General features: G+C 38.0%; 2 protein-coding genes across 2 annotated transcripts; one reads left to right on the forward strand and one right to left on the reverse strand.

Annotated features, from left to right (window-relative positions):
* The first annotated feature begins 27 nt into the window (after window positions 1-27).
* On the forward strand, window positions 28-5,231 carry LOC145496397 (protection of telomeres protein 1-like). Its single transcript, XM_081476034.1, has 4 exons — window positions 28-181; window positions 1,944-2,697; window positions 3,088-3,583; window positions 4,065-5,231. Exons 1-4 carry the CDS (start codon window positions 28-30, stop codon window positions 4,944-4,946), a joined length of 2,286 nt encoding a protein of 761 aa, XP_081332160.1. The 3' UTR covers window positions 4,947-5,231.
* Window positions 5,232-5,373: 142 nt separating this feature from the next.
* On the reverse strand, window positions 5,374-21,583 carry LOC145496399 (uncharacterized). The gene is made up of 14 exons (XM_081476036.1): window positions 21,415-21,583; window positions 21,078-21,168; window positions 19,292-19,357; window positions 16,746-16,906; window positions 16,465-16,606; window positions 15,941-16,061; window positions 14,489-14,895; window positions 14,030-14,087; window positions 13,623-13,736; window positions 12,419-13,479; window positions 11,596-11,646; window positions 11,185-11,313; window positions 10,299-10,662; window positions 5,374-8,693 (listed from the first exon to the last, which is right to left on the reverse strand). Exons 1-14 carry the CDS (start codon window positions 21,564-21,566, stop codon window positions 8,551-8,553), a joined length of 3,060 nt encoding a protein of 1,019 aa, XP_081332162.1. The 5' UTR covers window positions 21,567-21,583; the 3' UTR covers window positions 5,374-8,550.
* Between the last annotated feature and the right edge of the window lie 6 nt (window positions 21,584-21,589).

The following is a 21,589-nucleotide window of genomic DNA, read 5'->3' on the forward strand; positions in this document are numbered from 1 at the left end:
GGGATCCTGGTTAGTCATTGAAAAAAAATGGCGGGATGCAGAGCTCACCAAGGGCAAGACAGAGAAATTGTACAAATTCTCAAAGACGTTTCTTCTGTCGCGGAGGTTGAAAATAGGTGTCAGTACATTAAAATTAAAGATATACAGCAAGGAATAGATTTTTCCGCATGCTTTGTCAAAGGTAAGTCTATAAAACCCGCTTTATTATGGTGGAATCTGCGAGTCACGAAGTGCGAGGACCGGATAGGATGAATTCGCCTCTTTTATCAATAGATTTTCAGAACTGTCACTTCCAGCAAATTTTAGAGAGCTACATCAACTTAAAATATATTACAAGGAAAGTAAACATTTAAATTAGCTTTATATATTATAACGTAGTTAATCAATTGACGAACCCATGCTCATAAAGTATGGATCTAGCCAAACCAAAAAGCGGAGCTCCTGATTGCAATAAGTTATAACGAACCATAAAGAGAAAAGAGGATTTGTTTTTCTTGGATCAGACTGAAAAAAAATGATCAATTGTGAGCATGTAATTGTTCAGCGTGTGGTTTCGCTATTTTTCCAGTGAAATGTTAACAAATTGAGGAGATGACTGTGCAAGGAATATGTTGGAAGAAAAGTCAAAAACGTGCCAGGGGTAAATTTGTGCTGAAATTTTACCTTTGCACATACTCCCTCCTCTCCCAAAGTAATAACCTAGCTTGAGCCCACGATCAAATGGAAAAATAGCTTGTTTTGACAGCTGTCAATTAACCATAACATGGATACCCAAAATCAAAGATATAGCTAGGATAATGGTGCTGCTCTCTTATTTTTCTTGGTATTGGCAAACAGACGTACGTTCATAGGTACAGAGAGTCATGTGACCCAAATTTTTCAGATCGATGGGTTACCAAATTTTCTGAGGTATGGGGCTCCGCTTGCGCATGTTCAGCACACAGAAGCTCCGCTATTAAAGGCTGTGCTAGTACTCAAATTGAAAGATTACTTAAGCAGTGAACATTAATTTGCTGTTAAACCAGAAACTAAGGTAAAACAGTTTTTAAAAACTGCGTTTGTATCTGGCCATTTATTCACCACCATGAATTATAAAGATCAGCTGGCCCAGGTAGTTCGATAGGTGCTTAAAGCTATCCAGCAGATGGCGTGATTTGTTCTGTTAACACTTATCAACTGGATAGTGTTATCTGCTGGATAGCATTATCCAGCCTTTGAACAACTAGGGCCTGGAAACGTCACTTAGCAAACTACACACATGTTGATCTGACTGTAGTCATGACTGTCAATCACAACTTGCATTGAAGCCTAGTGGCCTGTCAGGCTTTTGCTCATCTGCAGTTTCCAATTACAGCTTACTATACCTCATAAACATAGCCCAATTTCGATGTGTGTATTTAAAATTTTTACTTGGCTCCAAAGTATTGGAGAATAAAACAAGAGAAATCACATCATTGTCGAGGGATGAATAATTAATTTCTTTTGTTTTATTCCTCTAAGCCTTGCAACCAAGTTAGAATTTTAATACGTAAAAATTGGCCTATCTTTGTTACTGGTATATCCCTGGTTATCATCAAATATTTTTGCTTGTGTGATATTGGTTTAAATACGTCACATGACTGAATATTCCTTAGCCGAAACTCGGGAATATCTGAGTGATATTACCCAATTTTCAAAACCACGGGTGTTGGGCAAAATATTTGAAGGATAATAAACACAATAGCCTCCATTTGGCATGAAAATATGTTCAGATATTTGTTCTTTGACATTATCTGTTCCTCAAAGCCCACAGTTTTCCTCGAGCTACCCTCTTGGAAAACTGTTAGCTTTTCAGAACAGATCATGTCTGCAGACAAATATCTGAGCATATTTCCGCACCAAATGAAAGGCTATCGTCTATTTATTCTATAATTTTAGGCTTATCAAGTACCTCTTATTCACAGGTGTATTAACTGCTGTCAAACCAAGTTTTCGAACATCAAGAGGTTGGATAATGAAAGTGTCTATCAAAGATGTTGATGTTCACAACCATTCAGGCTCCTCTAATGATTCCAATCTGCAAGATGTTATCTCAATTTTCTTGAAAGGAAACTTTGTTGAGAAGTGCAAGATAGTAAAAGAAGGGGATATCCTTATGATAACAGGAGCACATGTTGAAAAGTCATCCAGAGATGGACATCAGTTTAATATTATTGCAGATGAAAGCAATGAAGCTCTCAAAATGTGGATAATGCAAGATCCAGAAAAAATAAATAATTCTAGAACAATTGCCAGTGTTGGTGAATCAGTTGTGCAGAAACCTTTACCTGTAGAATATGAGACTACAGCACATAGTACAGGCAAAGTTGGTATCACTGAACCACCAAGCAAAAGAAGCAAAGTCATCTTAGAACCTAAAGCTATGGTTTACACAAAGCTAGCAGACTTAAAAGCCAACACCATTGTTAATGTGTACGGTGTGGTGAAGTTTTTCAAGAGTCCCTTCAAGACCAGAGGATCTGATTTTGTGTGTACCTTGAGCCTTACTGACCTTTCACTTGATTCACTGGAAAAAGGTTTTAAGTTGGTGCTCTTTTCCAAGTCGAAAGAAATGTTGCCACTGGTTAAGTCAGTAGGAGACATTATACGCTTCCATCACATTGCTGTTGGAGTGTTTAAAGGAGAGTTGCAAGGGAAATTGCTGCCACAATCCTCCTGGTAATGGTATTTTACCTTGTCTTTGTTGGCACAGTAGGCTAATGGTTAGTGTACCAGACTCTTGTTCTACATGTAGTAGTCCAGGTTTAAGACCTATCTGGGGTGGACATCAAGCATTGTGTTCTTGGGTTACAGCCTGATGCAGCCCAAATGCCCATGATGAGCAGTAGTTGTGCAGATGACTACAGTTCAGTGAGTGTGGAGGATTTGTAATAAGGGTTTGTATGGGAATGAAGATGTTTCCATTATTTAGCGTGCATTTCAGTGAATCAATAAATTCATTTGGTTTCTGTGTTAATGTGTTGAATGCTTTGCCAGAGTCCTGTAGTGGTGTTTGAGGTGATTTTACAGATGCTGCTGTTTCACTGGGTTTTGTATCTTGTTTTTCAGGCATGTGTTTGAGATAGATAGCTTGGATATATCCCAGCCTAGAGTATCTTCCTCCAAGTCATACAATATGACAGACCATGAAAAAGATATCATTGAAGAGTTAAAATTGTGGGCTTCACAAAAGGAATCTCTCAACAAAAAATTTGCCATTACTAACTTAAAAGATCTAGGTATAAGCCAAACATTTATAAACCTGCATTGCCAAGTTGTGTCAAAATGTTACACCATGTCAAGCAATGGCATTGTACTGACATTATGGGATGGATCACTTCCTGCCTGTCAGTCAATTCAGGTTGAACCAATTGATGAACAGGGGCAGCTATCCTCTGATGAGCTTGTGAAAAAGTCTGCTAACAGATGTGTGGAGGTGTTTCTTTATGACGACCACATGGAGGGTGATGTGAAAAATGTCTGTCCTGGTGACTTTGTTTGTATTAGAAATGTTCATCTTAAGGAAGAGAATAACAATTCCAGTTTGAGAGCAGATGAACCTAAGGTGATGTAAATGTTTTATTTTAATTCAACTAGAGAGCAACACTAAAAGCCACCAGTACAGTAAAATTAAAGCTGGAATTATACCATACCTACATTATGCATGTTTAATATGTTTTTCAATATTATTCTGCCATGTTCTGTCTGATCAAAGTGTCATGTATTTGGGTAATTTTAATGCTTTTGTGTTAGAATGTGTAACAAATGATAGATGGAAACCAATCTAGATCTAAGGGTACTCAGTGTTTGGTATTTTGCCAGAAGAACTCCAGTTTCTATTTTGATCATGGCATCAAGTGGCTATTAATATGTATTACTGATTTATTGTAATCCCCTACCTACCCCCCTGCCCTGCGTAGGATGCTAGTCTACTCTATTGTAGGGTATCCTCAAGCATTGCCAAGCTGTCTTGGCAAACATAATTTTTAGTAGGAACCACTTATTAAAAATTATACTTTATTTGTACATCTCACTCTTTATTTCAGTCAGTGCAATCACGTCCTCAAGTAAGCCTGATAGTTCACAGAGGTACAATATGCGGGCGAGGTGTAGAACTCCTGTCACCAAGTGATCCTGTGGTTTCTTTAAGCACAACAGTGAAGTTAATCTCAGAAGCAGAACCTTTGGTGTGGCAACAAGAAGTACAGTCCCATGTAATGGAGAGTAAAGGCATGGATACTGATAACAGATCTTCAACAGCTGGTGTTATACCGGGAGAGAGTTGCAATGCTGTAGATGAAGGCCATCAAAACCATGTGGTCACAAAAGAAGTCAACCGTGCTCTTCAAACATCATGCACCATAACTGAACATCCCTGCATTCCTTTCACTTCTTTAAAGGACATCAAGGCATGTTCTACGGTACCTTACAAGTTCCGCTGCAGGGTTAAAGCAGTAGTGTATTTGCCATCTGATGTGAAGAAATTCATACAAAGATCATGTCAGTCTTGCAAATACTTACTTGCAGAGAGTTCTTGGAGTGCTGTAGATTTATCTGCCCCTGTGTTGTGCCCCCAGTGTCACCAAGAGACAAGCATTGTGTATTTGTTTTCCTTTGTTCTTGAGGATGAATCTGGCCTTCTTCATGCAATGGTCTTCGACAAGGATGTCGTTAGCTTCTTTCCTGAACTTCCATCACCTGAAGATTTCTTAGGCCAACCTGATCTTCAGGAAACTGTATGCGAGTGGATGATATCTATGACACAGAATCCAGAGAATTCCATTGAATTTGTTAACCAAGATCCAGGGGGCAACAAGAGGCCATGGCTAGAACTTTGTATTTTGTCATATTTCCCTAATGCAAACCAAGATTGTGGAAAGGTGTTGTACAGAGTGTTTGATTCCACATTTGTCACTGACAATGTTTGAATTAAATGAAGTTGTTTGAATTAAAATAATGTGCAATTTTGGCTCCCACAATGTAGCAGTTTCTTGTAAAACTTTTTTTGTTACATACAGTCGAACCTCGATTATCTGTACCTCGATTATCTGGACTTTTTCTCTAGTCCCAAATTTTGTCATGAATATTTATTAGTCATGATCATGATCGGTAGTAATATTCTTTTTAAAACTCTTGCATTGAAAAGTACAGTCAAAAGCGAGTTTGTTTTGCTTTTAAACAGCACGCGTCGTAACTAATGAAGAATACTCAAATGAGTTCTGAATGGCTCAGAGTTGAGAGGTTCAAGATGTACATAAGAGCATATTATTTTCCAAGCGATTTATAAAAGTGTTGTTTTACAATAATTATATGTTGCTTTATTTAAACAGTTATGTTCTTCAGTAATATTCATATTTTCAATTATCTGGACTATTTTGTCTAGTCCCAACGAGTCCAGATAATAGAGGTTTGACTGTACCAGAAAAACTGTTTTATATTAAATAATTATTCAGATTATATTTTGTCAGAGTTTTAAAAGCAATTAAATCAAATTTAATGGTGAGCATACTGTTAAGTGTCACCATTCTCAGGGGGGAAACGTTTCCATGAGAAGGTAAAGAGCACTAAAAAAAGTCTGATATTTTGCTGTTTTTCTTTTTTTATTATTCAGCATCAACAAACTTGTTGAAGACCAGTAAACAATAACTTATAAACAGTTGATGAGAAAAGTATACCTACAAGATATACATGTCTGAAGAAATATTTAGTATACTTGACAAAACAAGAAGATACTGACTCAATTATTCAATAAGTTCCAGGAAATTGTTATTATTAATAATTATTATTAATATTATTTAGCGAAGATACTTGCCATGGTCCATAGTTTGGATACAAAAGAAAACAGTAGCACATCAAGCTATGTTATCACAGAAGTTTTTTAGATTAAAAAAATTCCAAAAAACGTAAAAATTATTAGAATGGGGTTTGCTAATAAATGAAATACACAAGCACATATTAGAAGTCAAACTAACAAATCACCTGACATGACACTTATGCAATTGACCACAGCAAATATCTACTAAACAGATTGAATTTCAATCCTTTGTGTGATTTCAAATTTTCTCTAGTTAACTGACTTTATCAAGGATGTATTAAATTTTAGTAAGAGTTAGAATTTGAGTTCAAGTTTCCAGGCCAATCTAGAATTTTGAGTCTGAGTTATGTTTTGATGTTTCTTAAGGCTGTCTTTTTCAGACAGTTTTACGTTTTATTTTCACTGAAATAGTCACACAAATGTATAACATAAACTCTCATATAGGGTTACCCTTAACTAAAACTGGAAGTTTAGAATTTTCAGGCTAACGAGAGTGGTAATGAGACTGAAATGATCTGGAGGTTAATATTGAAATCATAACTCCACATAAGGATTTTAATTTGAAACTTGAACTCAAATTTGAACTCCGGCAATGGATAGCCCCTTTTAAAAAGCAGTTAATTTTTATTTTCAGCAGATTTTTTGATCAAACTGTCTTTATCTGTGAGGAAGTATAGACTGCCTTTTTCTCAGCAAATAAATATAAATATTAGAAAGAGGAATATTGTGCAACTGCAAGACTAACAAGTCTTGAGAAAAAAAATAAAAGTAACAATACATTTAAAAAAATGTAAATAATTAAAATACGTTGACATTTTTTCAAAAGGCTTTTGCTACATTTGTTGTAGTAATGATATAGTAGTAGTTATACATGGAATAACTGGGCAAAATAAGACTTGACAAAGCAGATGCTTTACAGTTTATCCCCGGAGAAAAGAGAATTTTCCCCAAATCGACATACAAATTCTTACAAATAATTACAGTTTTAAAAATGCCGTGTTGTAAGCCCTGGGCTAACCTGGGTTCCAGCCGCCTCCCCAAAAGAAAAAATTGGAGAAATCACTTGTGTGTTTCCATTTATAATCCTGTTCCTTGCATAAACTGTCCATGCATTAAAATCATTTCAGTGTCACAACAACTGATGTGACAGACTGAGACCAAAAAGGAACTTACCCTGTGCATGTGAGACCTTTGCATGAGACAGCTAATGACCTTTGAAAGTTTACCGACGAAAAACAGACCACTTGCTAAATAACGTTATCTTCATTAAAATATGCTGATTACCTTTAGTTAGTTAATCAGTCCAACTTGTAAACTTCAAAATTCTAAATCTCAGTCACTAAGAGTTAGATCAACCAATCGCATCATTTTGGACAAATTCCAGGATAAACCACATGGCCTTGAACCTGATTATCAACGGTAACATTTAGACACTCCATGATTTTTTTTATTTCATGGGGGTGGGGGGTGGGGCAGCTGTAACACAGGCTACCCTGGTCTTAAACAACTTGGTAAGGATTTTGCATGAGCTTATAATGATGATGATGATGTTTGGGGCTTAAAGGGTTTAAAACTGAAACCTTTCAATACATGTTTTGCTTAATTCCATGACTTGCTATCTTCATGATCATATTATGATAATAGTAATTTACTTTGTTTTATTCAATCTATCTTTTGGAAGTCTCTAAGAAAATCGGTGTTCTTGAGTAACATTCAATGTGAAGTTCACTTGTCGGACCATTAATTTTTTTCTTTAATCACATCTCATTTTGGAAATAAAAATGTTAAATGTTAATAATTATCATTCTACTCTGCAATGCTATTTGTATCTCATTTACAAGCTAGGAAACCCTTTCAGGTCTTTCAATAATTTGTTTTCTGTAAGCCAATCAGAAAGTTAGCTTGCTACATGTAAATGAACCTAGAGTCTTAGCATCACATTTATTTTTTTGTGCTGACCAACAACAATGCTGCTATAAAAGACTTGCTTTACCCAGCTGAACCATAAAATGTGTTGTGCTGTTATGCCGGTGTAGGAAGATTTCTAGGATTTTAAAATTTTCTTCCTGGGTCCTATCAACCTACTGGTAGAGAGTATCTGGAATTCTCAAGTTGTGTTTTAAGAATCTACAAATGAAATTGAAGGTTCGCAATCTTTTTACAAACACAGTCAGCTGCTCGAAAAGCATAATAATATGATTTTTTAAACATTTACACCACACATTTTTTTCAGTTCTAGCTCCTGGAATGTCATATTTGTACCCTGAAAACTCATGGAATTCCATGATCTCTGTTGTATGAGCCCTGCCATGTAAACACGAACTCTGACCAGGTGAAAAATGTCTTCTAAAGAGTCGATTGCTCTACAGAGTATTCAAAATTACCTCAAAACTGAAGGACACCTCAAAAATCAGAATGTACAGTTATTACATTTGGTGAAAAAATACCTGAAAATGAAAATTACACCGAAAAGTTGGTATCTTCATATTAAACTGGATTACAAACTTTAACTGTGGGTTTTGTTCCAGTGAAAAGAATCCTGGATCAGTCACACTTCAAAAAGATGACAGTGGGGTGCCCCTTTAAGCAATAATACATCAACCAGGTAAAGCAAATCTTATACTGCATATTTTCTATTAATTATTGATATAATGATTATGATATATAATTTTAATATTTAACAGAACTATACTTTCCAGTTAAAATAACTTTTTTAACTAGCCTTTGTCTTTGAATTTTGCCTGTCTTGGTGGCACATAATAACTTTGTGTTGCTCTGTTAGGTCTTCTTGGTTTGGAATAACCACTGGAATTTGGACTTGATCTTCCTCTGCCTCCTTCAGGACTCTTACTGTAGACATCTGAAAACAAACACTGTGATTAAGACTTATCATTATACGGCTAGCTCTGTGAGTGGGCAAGATGACCCAAATACTGGGCTGTGATTGGCTACCCCAGTGGGCAAGATGGTGCTAACTTACCCGCACAGGATTACGTGCTGTGTCCCACCCAAAAAATATCCCCATAAAAAAATTTCCCCATAAAATAAATCCTTTACTGAACCAATAACCCAGTTATAATTATTGCCAACGAGATAGGTGAACGAAAATGCAAGCCTGTTGAGGTGGCAGGATATAGAGCCGTGCATAGTTTGATGTCTATGCAGAAAAAATCTCAGATCTTTGAGCTCGATTTTCACGTAATCCCGTTCCGTCTGTGATATTTTTTGGCCACATTAGGATGTAGCCGGATGTCGTCGACATATCACACGAACCAATCAGAACACTATTTTTCTTTGTGATGTCACGAGGCTTCCATATTTGTTCAGCTCTCCTGGGTGTGGAACCTCATTGGGCGATTATTTTGGTAAGTATTTAAGTGATTTGCCTACCAGTCTGCTTTTTGAGGCATATACATCTTGGATTTGTTGTGATTGAATCGTACAATTGTTAAAGCTGAACAAGACCAGAGTTGTTTTCTGGAATGAATTCGAGTGTTGTTTATTTGATTCAGGGTAACGCTCAGGATTTGTTCGCCTTCCATTTGACAAATTATTTCGGTAAGTAGTTTGTCTGACATTCTGATTTTTGAAGGTGAATGTAACTTGGATTTGTTGCGATTGAATCAACTTAAATACTAACCAAAATAGTAACCCAACGAGGGAAAAGAAATTAATTTTAACAACTGTTATACTGGTTCAGTATAACAAGTATGATTTTTAAAAACACAAAAAAAAGTGTTTAGTGTTTTGATCGCTCACTGAGTTGAAAAATAAACAATATTGTGTTCAATTACAGTGATAATTTGAAACATAAACTAAAAGAAATTGACACCTGTTATGCTAGAAGTATCCCAAACAAATATTACAAAATTCAATCGACTCTTGTTTACTAACTCAATTCACTCGTTGGCACTTACCGATAAGCACAACTAGTACAACTTATAAAGCTAACAAAAATGCCTTAAAAAGCAAATTATTTCAATGAACTTAGCAAATTATATTACCAGAATGTGAATCATGCACTTGCAAATTTTATGAACTTGTGTTAGAAGAAATTACAGCACAATCAGTTACTGCGCTTTTCGATGACATGCAGACTCTAAAATTCAAAGCTCAACCAACAAATGCGTTTTTCGCTATCGTCAATCAAATGTTCGGCAGCTCCTCCCAGCTTCCGACTACGCCGACAGGCAGTAATCAAATCGTTGAGCACAGTTCAGACAACGAAACAGTGCTCAGCAGTAGTCAGAAGCTGGAAGGAGCCGCCGGACATTTGATTGATGGTAGCAAAAAACGCATTTGTCAGTTGAGCTTTGAATTTTAGAGTCAGCATGTTATTGCAAGGCACAGTAAGAGAAATTCCCAAACATTATGAACATAAACTTCTTCTGCGATATTTTCCTGAACACTGGAAAATTCTACAGTTTCAGGAGTTTTCCAGGTACTTCAATCTGAGGTTCCCTACCTTGTACTTGGGTATCCTTCACACCCCTAGCATAGTGTACCCCAGCACCGGTGGGTACTCCATATGCTGCCTGAGTAGGGCCCCCTGAGGATGTCTGTGGTACAGCTCCATAGTGCACTACAGGCTGGAAAGCTGCTGGTCTTACTTCCTGGTACTGGACCTGAGCTGGCTGCCAATGTACTTGAGTGGGAACTGGGGTAGAATGAACAATGGTAGGCCTTGTCACAGCATGGAAAGGAGGCTGCCCAGTCACAGGGATGACAACCTGGGGTCTGGCCACCATACCAACGGGAGGAGGCTGTGCATAATAAGGCACTGTAGCAACAGCACCAGCAGGCTGAGGCTGGGCACTACCACTTTCTCCCTGGGAGACGGAAAAAATATTTCCCAATCAGTACAGTGAGGCTTGCAGAAACTCTTGAGATAATTTTCAAGGCAGGCCTAAAGACCTAAAGAGTTGTCTTATACCCTGTTCACACCAACATGTTAAACAAGTTTAAAAGTGGTTTAACTAAACAAGGTTAAAAATTAGTTGCTCTTACCATGCACTCCCCACAACCTAACCAAGTAAAAACCAGTTTGATTAAAACATTGTAGCAAGGTGGTTAAACCTGATTTAGTTCAACTAGTTTAGTTGGGGTGAATGGCGTATCAGTTGTCTAAAGAAACAATAGTTATAGTACAAAGCATGTAGACTGTGTCCTGAATAATTACGTATTATTTTACCATCAGTGTTTGCTAATGACCGCCACGGAGCCAACAGCAGCAGCAGCAGCAGAGGTTTGATAGTGTGCAAATGTCTACATTGTACAACATCTGCTGGTAACAGACAGCTTACAGTGAACTTAAAAGTGGACAAGGAATTGGCTTGTTACTCCATACTCACCCAGGCAATAATTGGAAAAGGCCTTAGAGATGAGAGAGGCACAATATCACAACTATTGTGAAAATCCAGGAAAGAAACCATGCAATGTACACCATCAGCCACTAGCTCCTCCATCTTGGCACTGTAAAACTGCAGCAAAAAAAAAAAAAAATGATTAGACACCATAAACTTTGATGCCCACGCTTACAGTGCCTTAACATAATTATATTTCCATGCAAAACCCTGGAAAAGCACAACCCACCAGTCTGAGAATACCCTAAACCATTGTAGCATGGCATGACTGTGAGGCACATTACTATCCTCCTGACAGAATATTTTTTGTCCTGATGTACCAGTAGATTCTCACACCTAACAGTAACATTAATGTATGGTAGTGAGTTAGGAGAAATAATATTTTAAATTTCTAACTACCTGTCCATCCCTCCATGGAGCCAAACAGTGGTCACCTTTTTTCCATCCCACCTAAAAAGGAAATTAATATTTAAATAAAATCAGTTACTGATTTAGGATTCTCCAGGCATTACACTCTGGCATGGAGCCATACAACACACAAGAGGAAATGTGGCATCTATACAAATGCAGATCAGCACTTGACTTTGAGATGTCCTCGCTGACAATGAAGAAGTGGGAGGGACGAGAGGTGGCCTAATGCTTAGCATCCCAGACTCTGGATTTAGTGATCTGAGTTCGAACCCTGGCCAGGGTCATTGCTTTGTGTTCTTGGGCAAGACATTCTACCCACACAGTGCCGCTCTCCACCCAAGTGTATAAATGCCGGTAACTAAGAAATGAATTCTGAGGGATTATCCTCCAATGGACTAGCATCCCATCCAGGGGGGAGTAGAAATACTCCAAGTTGCCTCATGCTATAGTAATCTGGTTAAGATTTGGAGGTATGGAGCTCTTGGCCTGATGCAAAGAAACACTCATGGATGGTCTAAGCTTCATATCCTGTCATGTTCACAGGAACCAGAACAAGGAAATATTTCACAGCATGAACTTCCAACCAACAATGGATGAGATTGGGGGTTGGTGCCTGAAGGCTTTGCAAATGCTAACACGAGTGAATGCACACTGAATCTCAGAAACCAGAACTGTGCAAAGGTTAGGCCCTGCCAATTACTGGGCTCCCCTGCAGCTGAAGTGAGCCACCATGACAAAGACTGCTGTCTGCATTGTCTCGATTTTAACTTCGCCTAAATGACATTTAGCCACATTTAAGGACAATAATTACCTGTGCTGCTGGCATCTGTGTGGCTACTGGCTGCTGAGGTATGGTTGGCTGAGGAGCCATTGGCTGTTGTGCCATTTGAGCAGGGCGGAGTTGATACACAGGATATGCCTGGACTTGGGGTTGGGCCTGTGTATACTGGTATTCCTGTGGCATGCTCATCTCTGACTGCTCTCTCCCTCCTCGTTCCACGAACTGTTGAGGCTGACTGACAACAAATTGTGTCTGTGCACGCTGGGATTCCATAGCCATGGTAACAAACTCAAGGTGCTGCTGCTGTTGTTGTTGTACATTAGGAGGTGTAAGGCTTTGAGGTCTAAACTGGTCGGATCCTTGGCGGTAGTTTTTCTGCCACTTACCCTGTGTGGCATACTGCTGACCAGTGTATGAACTCCCCTGAGGCTCCTGAAACTGTAAAGGCTGCGGAATTTGGCTTGGAGCTTGTTCCTCTGCATACTCATGGCCAACTGATGCCGCACTAAATCTCACAATAGCATCATCTTCCTGAGCTACAGACGGTGGACTTGCTGCAGTGGAATACTCAGTTTCACCCTCGTCATTGCTCACCTCTGTACCCTGCTGCTGACTGTGATGTTGATAATGCTGATGATGATGGTGTTGCTGCTGGTGCTGTTGGCGTTGCTGTTGCTGCTGTTGTTGTTTCTTCTGAAGCCTTGGTGGTAAACTCTGATTGTATGGTCTAGAATCATGATCATGCCTTCTAGAACCTTTTCCCTTCATCTGCCCAGGGTTCTGCTGTTGTTTATAATACTGTTCCCTTGGTTGTTTGGATTGCTGTCTTCCATCTCGGTGCTGTAATGTCATTTCCGGTTTTGGTTTCTCAACCTCTCTTGGTGTGGCATAGTCGCCCTGTGCATCACCTTGTTGTTGTCTTGGGGGAGAAATATTCTCAGCTTTCTCAGCTCTAGAATCCTGCTTATGCTGCTTTGGCTTTTGCACGTCATCTTGCTTCAAGGGTGGTGGTCTAGGTGGAGGTCTTTCATGTTGGGCTTCATCAGTTTTATGGTTTTCTGTTGACTTTGGTGGTCTTTGATATTTTGTATCTGCAAGCAAAAGTTTTGAGCTTAACAATCAAAGCATCCTTTTTTGTTCAGTTAGTGTTAGCTGTCTACAGCCAAAATTTCATTTTTCAAGTGGAATCCACTGGCACGCTTCTATGAGGTTTTCAAAGTGAAAAGCAACCAACCTTTTACTGCTGGAAATTTTGTCGAGAGAAAGTCCCATAAAGCTGGCTCTGATGGTTGCCTGACTCTGTAGTCTTCAACATCATCAGTGGCATCACTCTCAGGTTTTCCTCTTCCTGTTCACACAACACAAGAAAAAAGTCAAGACTTTCAGACTTCAGTTACACAGCTATGTTCACCACTAACATTTTCTAGCAATGAAAAGTTTTGTTTGTTCAAAAAAAATGCAGTACTTGGTAAGTGCAATTTGTGATACTACAAACTTCTATTGCCCATTAATTTAAAGTGAGGTACATATTCTTGGCCCCCAACTCAGTACAATTATTTGTTTGCAACTAAATTCCTTCACTAATATCCTAGTGAACAAAACTAACTAATTACCAACAACTACATGTCAATTGGCGCTTACCAAGTGGTTCACGTCTTCCTCCACGACCTCGCACCCTTGCGCCTCCCCTGTTTGTATCCTACAGAAAGAAATGTTCAAGAATCATAAGGAAGTTGTTTGCAAACACCCTTGGGAGTCATTCAGTCCAGAATCTCTTCATGATCATACAGTTCCAGTCAGTACTAAAGTGCAAAAAATGTGGGAAAAATGTCTCCAAACATTGGTACTCCAGGAGACTGATGACAAGTTTTCTGTAGCTCTCCTCTTCCTTGTGATCACAAAAAGTGACAAACAAGGCTTTAACTGAGCATTTGGGGGGAAAGAAATCTCTGGGTAGTACATAGAAATCTTGTAACACTGATTGTTAATTAGCATGTATTGCCATAATTATATTTTTTACTTGCAATTTCTATTTTTGCCAGTCCTACAGAGTGACGATCTCTCCACGATAAGTGTGACACTTTCAAACAATAAACTTGCCTGAGTTCGCAAGGGTTGTCCTTTTGGTGTTGGTCTTTCTGCCCTCTCACTCCGTTCTGTTCTGCTGTTCTGTCTGTCATCGTCAGCGAGGTTTTCTTGTCTTGGCCTGTCATGATTCACTGATTCTGAATTAAATAGTCTACTCTCCTTTTCTCTTGGGTTATTCAAACTTGTTCGCCCCTCACCAGTATGTCTATTATTTGTTTTCTCAGTATTCACCCTTTTGCTCTCTGTTCTTTCATCCCTTTGATGGTTTGGAAATTTCTTTACCATACTGTCTTTCTGTTCTTGATTAGCAGGCCTGTTGCTTCGTCCATTGTCAGTTCTGGATTTCAGTGGAGGACCATTTGCCTCCCTGCTCTGAGAACTTTTAGGTTTCTCTGTACTGTTTTGTACCACACCATTCACTGCAAAAATAATTGAATAACAATGCAATGATGTCAATATCAATGGTAACACAATGGTTTAAGATGCATTTAATTTTTAAGTTGCGTGAAGCAGCTCTTTTCAGGAGTATTTCTTCTACTCCCCCCCCCTGCCCCCCCTGTATAGGATGCTAGTCCATGATAGGGTTATCCCAAGCCATAAACTTCTCAATACCCATTTCATGCAACTGAGTGACATGCTGAAAGGCACTGTGAGAGCAGCATGCCTCGGTTAAAACCAAACAGCTCAATCTAGAGGCCAGCAAACAATCCATAGGGCCACTGCACCTCTCAAGGGTGTTATTGAATTTAACATCTACAGAAAATCATTATGTGGAAACTTTTAAATGCCTGTCCAATGGTTTCAATCACACCTTTGTCTTAAGACCAGTTGATATCAGTCTAATCCTGGTAAGAATAAAACTTGTTTCATGGTCATAACCTTGTTTACTTTGCTAAAGCACACTGTCTCAGGGCTGTGCTCTATAGTTCAGTTTTGAGTGCCAATGATGGGCAACAAAAGTGTTGAGACACTTGGCAGTAAAATTCGATTTTTGAGCACCTTAAACACATTTTCCCCCCTTCCCCTAAAGAATGTTGATTTTTCTATTTCTTAGACTGCACAGACAACAGTGCCTACACAACAATGAATTGGGGGGCTGGGGGTATCAGAGAATTAATGCTAGATGCAAATAATAAAGAACATGTGTTTAAATATCGAAAAGCGTCACTTCCTAAAAGTGTCTCAACTACTTTTGTCGCCCATTGTAGGTGCTAGCAGGCAACTAACTTTTGCCTATGGGCAATGTCCAAAAAACTTATTTTTTTCAGCTTAAGCGCTGGGCACCCAAGATTTCATACTTACAGTAGGAACTTTTGGGCTCCTGGTTATTTTTCTTAGACCACAGCCTTGGTGTCTCTTTTTTTTTCCCTTAATCCATCATCAACTTTCTTTTAGTTGAAATCCTGTCCCAGAGAATCACATACAGTTTAATAAACAGAGAATGTTAACTGAACATTTTCCAACCTTTAGGGTTCTCTGTAGATCTTCCTTTATTCTCACTCCCTGGCTGCATCCCTTGACCAAAAGGAACAAATGGAGGAGGCCCATCACCACTGACAGTCAAACGAGAATGCTTAGCTAAAGTCTGTGAAAAAAAAAATTACAACAATTTTGTTGTACTCTTCAACTCTGACTTATAATGAAACTTTGCACCTTTTATACAGTTCTGTCTGTTAAGATCGTCAATGATACATGTAGTACCCTTGGCTACAGTTTGGAAACTGTTTACTTCATAACAAATGCCTTGTGTATGTAGAACATCCTCTGTTTCTTACTCCACATAGGCCAAAATATTGAAATCAACCATTTGCAATCCGCTTATTTAAGTTTCTGCCCTCTCCCTCTTCCCCACCCCTAACAGGGTGCTACTTAGAGATGTGAAATTCCAGGAGTTTTTGCATGTTTCATAGTCAACATTAATTTTGATTTCAACGGCTGTATTGTGGGAAATCAGTGATAAAATGTATAACATTGAGATAATTGATTACCTTGTTCAGCTCCCATTTTTCTTTTAACTTCTCAACTTCTCCTCCCAAAACCCTTGTATTGTTAGAGTCCAACATAAGAAAACTCTCCTGTACAGTAATGGTACCAGTTAAACACACTTTGGTCCCAGGAGGTACTGACAAGCTGTGAATATGATACCAAAATCAGTTTCATTGTAAATTACCTGCAATTGATCACTCACGTTTGTGGGGTGAGTTCAATTTTCAAGAAATCTTAACAATGATCAAAAATTGGCCGTTGAAAATATTATTGTTCTCTTGACCTGAGGTCTGGAATAGATGCACTTTCCAACCCATGGCATGTGAGGTGTCCGTCCGTCAGCTGTATCTTCAGTAATCTTGGGGCGTGGTTTGACTCTTCATTAGCTTTTGGAGCAGAGACATTGCGAAGCTTTTGCACCTGAAGAACCATGGGACCACTAACCTATTGACAGTTGACAACAAATAAATATTAATACATAGATGTAAAGTATACGTTCTTGGTTAATAATGATAATAATAATAATAATAATAATTATAATAATTTAAAAAAAATAAATGAATAAATAATAATAATAATAATAAAGTAATAACAATAATAATAATAATTTGTTTTAAATAATATGTTTCGACGGTACATCCGTCATCGTCAGTGTGATGGTTATGAAAGTTTACAGTGATTTGAAATGTGCCTGTTACAAATCATACGTTACATTGCGTTGGAAAACAATACGCTAGATAAATTTCGAAGTTAACGGAAATAAAAAGATGAGCTTGCGCGTGCAGTTATAGGGAAAGCGTCAAATTGATGTGTTTGACCTGTTGATTAAGGTCAGGCTTTTCCAACTTGATGTACATAGACTCCTTAAGCTTAACTTGATACTTGGTAGGTGCAGAGTCTAAGATCTTGAAGCAGTCTAAGTTACAAGACGTACGGCACGACTCTGAAGCCTGCAAATGCTTATAAACGTGAGAAGATCTGTCCGATGACAAGTGCTCGTGCACGCGCGTGGAGAAATGTCGGCTTGTTTCACCAACGTAACAAACATTACAGCTTGTACAAGAAAATTGTAACTTAGACTGCTTCAAGATCTTAGACTCTGCACCTACCAAGTACCAAGTTAAGCTTAAGGAGTCTATGTACATCAAGTGGGAAAAGCCTGACCTTAATCAACAGGTCAAACACATCAATTTGACGCTTTCCCTATAGCTGCACGCCCACGCTCATCTTGTTATTTCCGTTAACTTCGAAATTTATCTAGCGTATTGTTTTCCAACGCAATGTAACATATGATTTGTAACAGGCACGTTTCAAATCACGGTAAACTTTCATAACCGTCACACTGACGATGACGGATGTACCGTCAAAACATGTTAAACTTTGTGAAAATTAACAAAGTCGTATTATTTTTAAATAATAATAATTAATAATAATAACAATGATAATAATGATAATAATAATTATAATAATAACGACAGCACTTTATTTCGGCATTTCCACAAAAGATAAAATGGCTCTTCATCCGAAAGTAAAACTAACTACCTTACTAATACCATAAGAAGGAAAACCACTATATTATACTACATTATATTCTATTTACATTCATGTAAAACTAATTAATTGAATGATAACCACTGAATTATGAGCATAGAATTAAAAATAAAAACTGTGTAATACATAAGTATTATGAAATCATGTGTGCAGTCGGGCTTTGGCTCTGTTTCTTAGAAATTTTCGTACTTCCATCCTGAAATAGTTAAAATTAGTACTTTCATGCAACGACAAGGCAATATATTGAATATTGCACCGGCATTATGTTGAAATGTTCCTATCTCAAGTGGATCTTTAAGAGTGGCTGTGCCGGATCTTAGAAATCTCCCTGGATTTTGCTGTTCCAGTTTGAGGTACGTTCGCCAGTCCAGGTTTTATTTCACTGATACTGAAGTTAAACTGGTGGATGGCTTTTATTAAAAATACAGTCGAACCTCTGGTTGCAACCACCTCTTGCAGGCGACCACCTCTCCTCTGTGACCAGTTTTCCAAAATACCATAAGTTTCCATGTCAAATGACTATATTTCGAACCTTTTGTGAGCGACCACCTCTCGTAAGCGACCGCTTATGAGAGGTTTAATTTAATCTTTTAATTTGTTTTTAAGCTCCTGTAAGTGTCCACTTGACAGACAATAGAGTGAAAATTGGATAACAAGGTGTTGCAACATTATCACACTCCTGGGTAGTGCAGGAGAGGGAAATTTCTCCATGGGTTGTACTGGATTTTTTCTCAAAATTGACTTTTCACATGAATGAAACATTTAAAACATGGGGTAAGTTTCTCAAGTTACTGTATGCTAATGAGGCAAAATTTTGACCCAACATGGTCTAAATTCTCGTAAACAACCACCTTGGCTTGATTTTTTGGGTGGTTGCTTACGGGAGGTTCGACTGTGCTCTATAAATATTAGAGATCTTGTCAAAAATACTCTATACTATTAAAAGTCTAGTAGCCTATGAGTATGTTAAATCTTAGAGAAGCCCAACGTCTGTTGTTGTTTTCCATATGGAGAAGAGGACATGAAGACAATGATGAAGATGGTGATATATGTTTGCCTCTTGTGCCTCTTCAGTGACATTCATTGCTATTTCTTCCAGTTCACTAGATTTACTATGATTCATAGAATGTAACCTGACTCTGCTATAATTTCATCGGGAAATCAATAATAAAAATAAAATTCAAATTGACTGTTAAGGTCAAAGTTTTCTTCATTTAGCAACAGTTTTTGTACTAAATATTTCAAATGATATAAGAAAGTAAATTATTTAATACATACTGTTTGTACTTTGCCTCTGTTAATATCATCAGGAAGATGTTTCATGCCGTACTGTTTGAGGTCCAACTGGAGAAAGAAGAGATTGAATAATTGATTGATTGACTTTACTAATTAATTCATTGAGTGACTGATTGATTGATTAATAGTAATAGTAATATTATATCTTTATTGCACCTTACTCTCCAAAGGACGGTATTGGTCTAGTTGCAATAAAGGTTTGAACATGAACTAATAAAAATACAAAATAACATTTACCATATCTGTATACAATTAATTGGAAAACCCATAGCACTTATTATATTTGCGAATTAAAAATCTCTTTTCTTTTTTGAAACATTAAATGGATATATTTACCCATTATTTTAGCTCTAAGTACATACCTGGTCTTCTTGTTGTCACATAAACTGGTGTAACAAGCATCTGCTTTTAAAATATGTGAATGCAGCTCACGTCTTATAGTGGTATACCCATGACAATGTACATCAAGAAATGCTGTTCATATTCTATACAATTTTCTTTGCATACTAAACATGTTCGCTCTTCTGCTGGGATTAATGCTCCTACATTTTCATATTTGCCAGTTTGTATTCATAATGCATGACATCCTAATCTAAGCCTTGTCAGGTTAATTCTGTGTGCTGGCTTTGTAATGAATGTCAAATAGTTTTCAAACTGATAATTATTTTTAACTCCCTTTCATGTAAAATTGTCTCTTGAACTTGTTGATGACCTTCGTTGACAGACATACTGTTTTGACATGCTGACTAATTGATTGATTGATTGATTGATCACCTAATTGATTGATTGATTGACTGACTGACTGACTGATTGATTGATTGATTGATTTGACTAGATGCAGTTCAGGGTTTCATCAAGTTAGAAAGTAAAAGATTTTTGTGCAGCCATGTACATATTTTGTCCCAACCTCAACAACACTGTAGTTGTCTGTGGTGGAATAGCATCACACCCAGGAGAAGTAACAATACAGCTTATTAGGCTGTGAACCCCGAAAGGCAGACTGTGTTTTACTGCTGTCAGTTATGCAACAGTCAAACAGCTGTTGCCTGTCCTTAAGTGCAACATTTCTAGGCATTGTAAATGTCCAAAATAAAGTATCTTTTAATAAGCTTCTTAACAGTCTCTCAGCTTATTTCAATCCTATTCAACATTCTCCAACATGACTGAGGAGGCAAGACCTATTTTGCAGAGTCAATAAAATTTTGGCCACAAAAATATAAGCTTAAACGAAGTTCTGAATGGCTTAACACCTGGGATTCAAACCTAACATTTATGTTATCTATGAATTATCACTTACTGACCACAGCAAGCTTTTCATCGAATCACTGTCCACATCGTACAATGCAAGAACTTTAATGCAAGGCAGATGGGAAGTTTCCTGCACTTTTTTACCCTGCCGCTTCCTAATTTTGTTCAATAAATGCGCTTGAAACACGTAAATTGAAGTTCCAAGAATCGTGCGGTTTCCACATAAGATAGGTGTGAGATGAAAATAAACCTCATCAAGAAATCAACTCAGAGAAACCAAAATAATAGTCGGATATCCCATCACAAGCCGATTCTCAAGTGCATTAAACTTTAAAATGTTCATATTTAATGAGCAGTGGCCAACAGCCTCTGCGACAAGTAAAATCCGACGTTTTAAGGCTGCATTGTACAGTACGGGACTTGACAATTGAAAAACAATCAAATCACCATGCGAGCAGAAAAATACATCGTCAGCTTCACAATGTACATTTCTTCGTTCGACGCGTTTTCCAATACTCACATTAAGGGCTGCCTTCGACAGCTCCTGCAAAGATGGCTTCTCTTTGTTGCAAGCCCTTTCACATTCTGCAATTCCTTCGGAGGAGAGAAACCTGGAAGACGAAACGACCATTTTATTGATACAAAACACAACAGTTGTACAGACGAATCGCGCGTCAGATCCACTCGAAGAACGTGAAACGCACACGACCAACCGCAACTTCATCAATTTATCAGCGAAATGAGCATATGAAATCAAACGTGCAAGGCAAAAAGCCAAAGCGCAAAGCTACGCCTTAAAGGGAACGAACACAAAACGCAGGAAATAAAATACTTAACACTTTCAAAATAGGACCTACCATCCGTTTTCTTTCAACTTTGCCTCCATGCCACGACGAAATTCTTCCACTCGAGGGCTCTCCAACGAGAGACCGCTGAATAAGAAATGTACCACCGCATGCTCAAAACATCCCTTCCGTGAGAAGTCTGGGGATAGAAACAGTTGCTGCATGTTAGGAGTTACTATGGTAACGT

Source organism: Orbicella franksi, chromosome 9, assembly GCF_964199315.1.
Source record: "Orbicella franksi chromosome 9, jaOrbFran1.1, whole genome shotgun sequence".
NCBI classification, from domain to species: domain Eukaryota; kingdom Metazoa; phylum Cnidaria; class Anthozoa; order Scleractinia; family Merulinidae; genus Orbicella; species Orbicella franksi.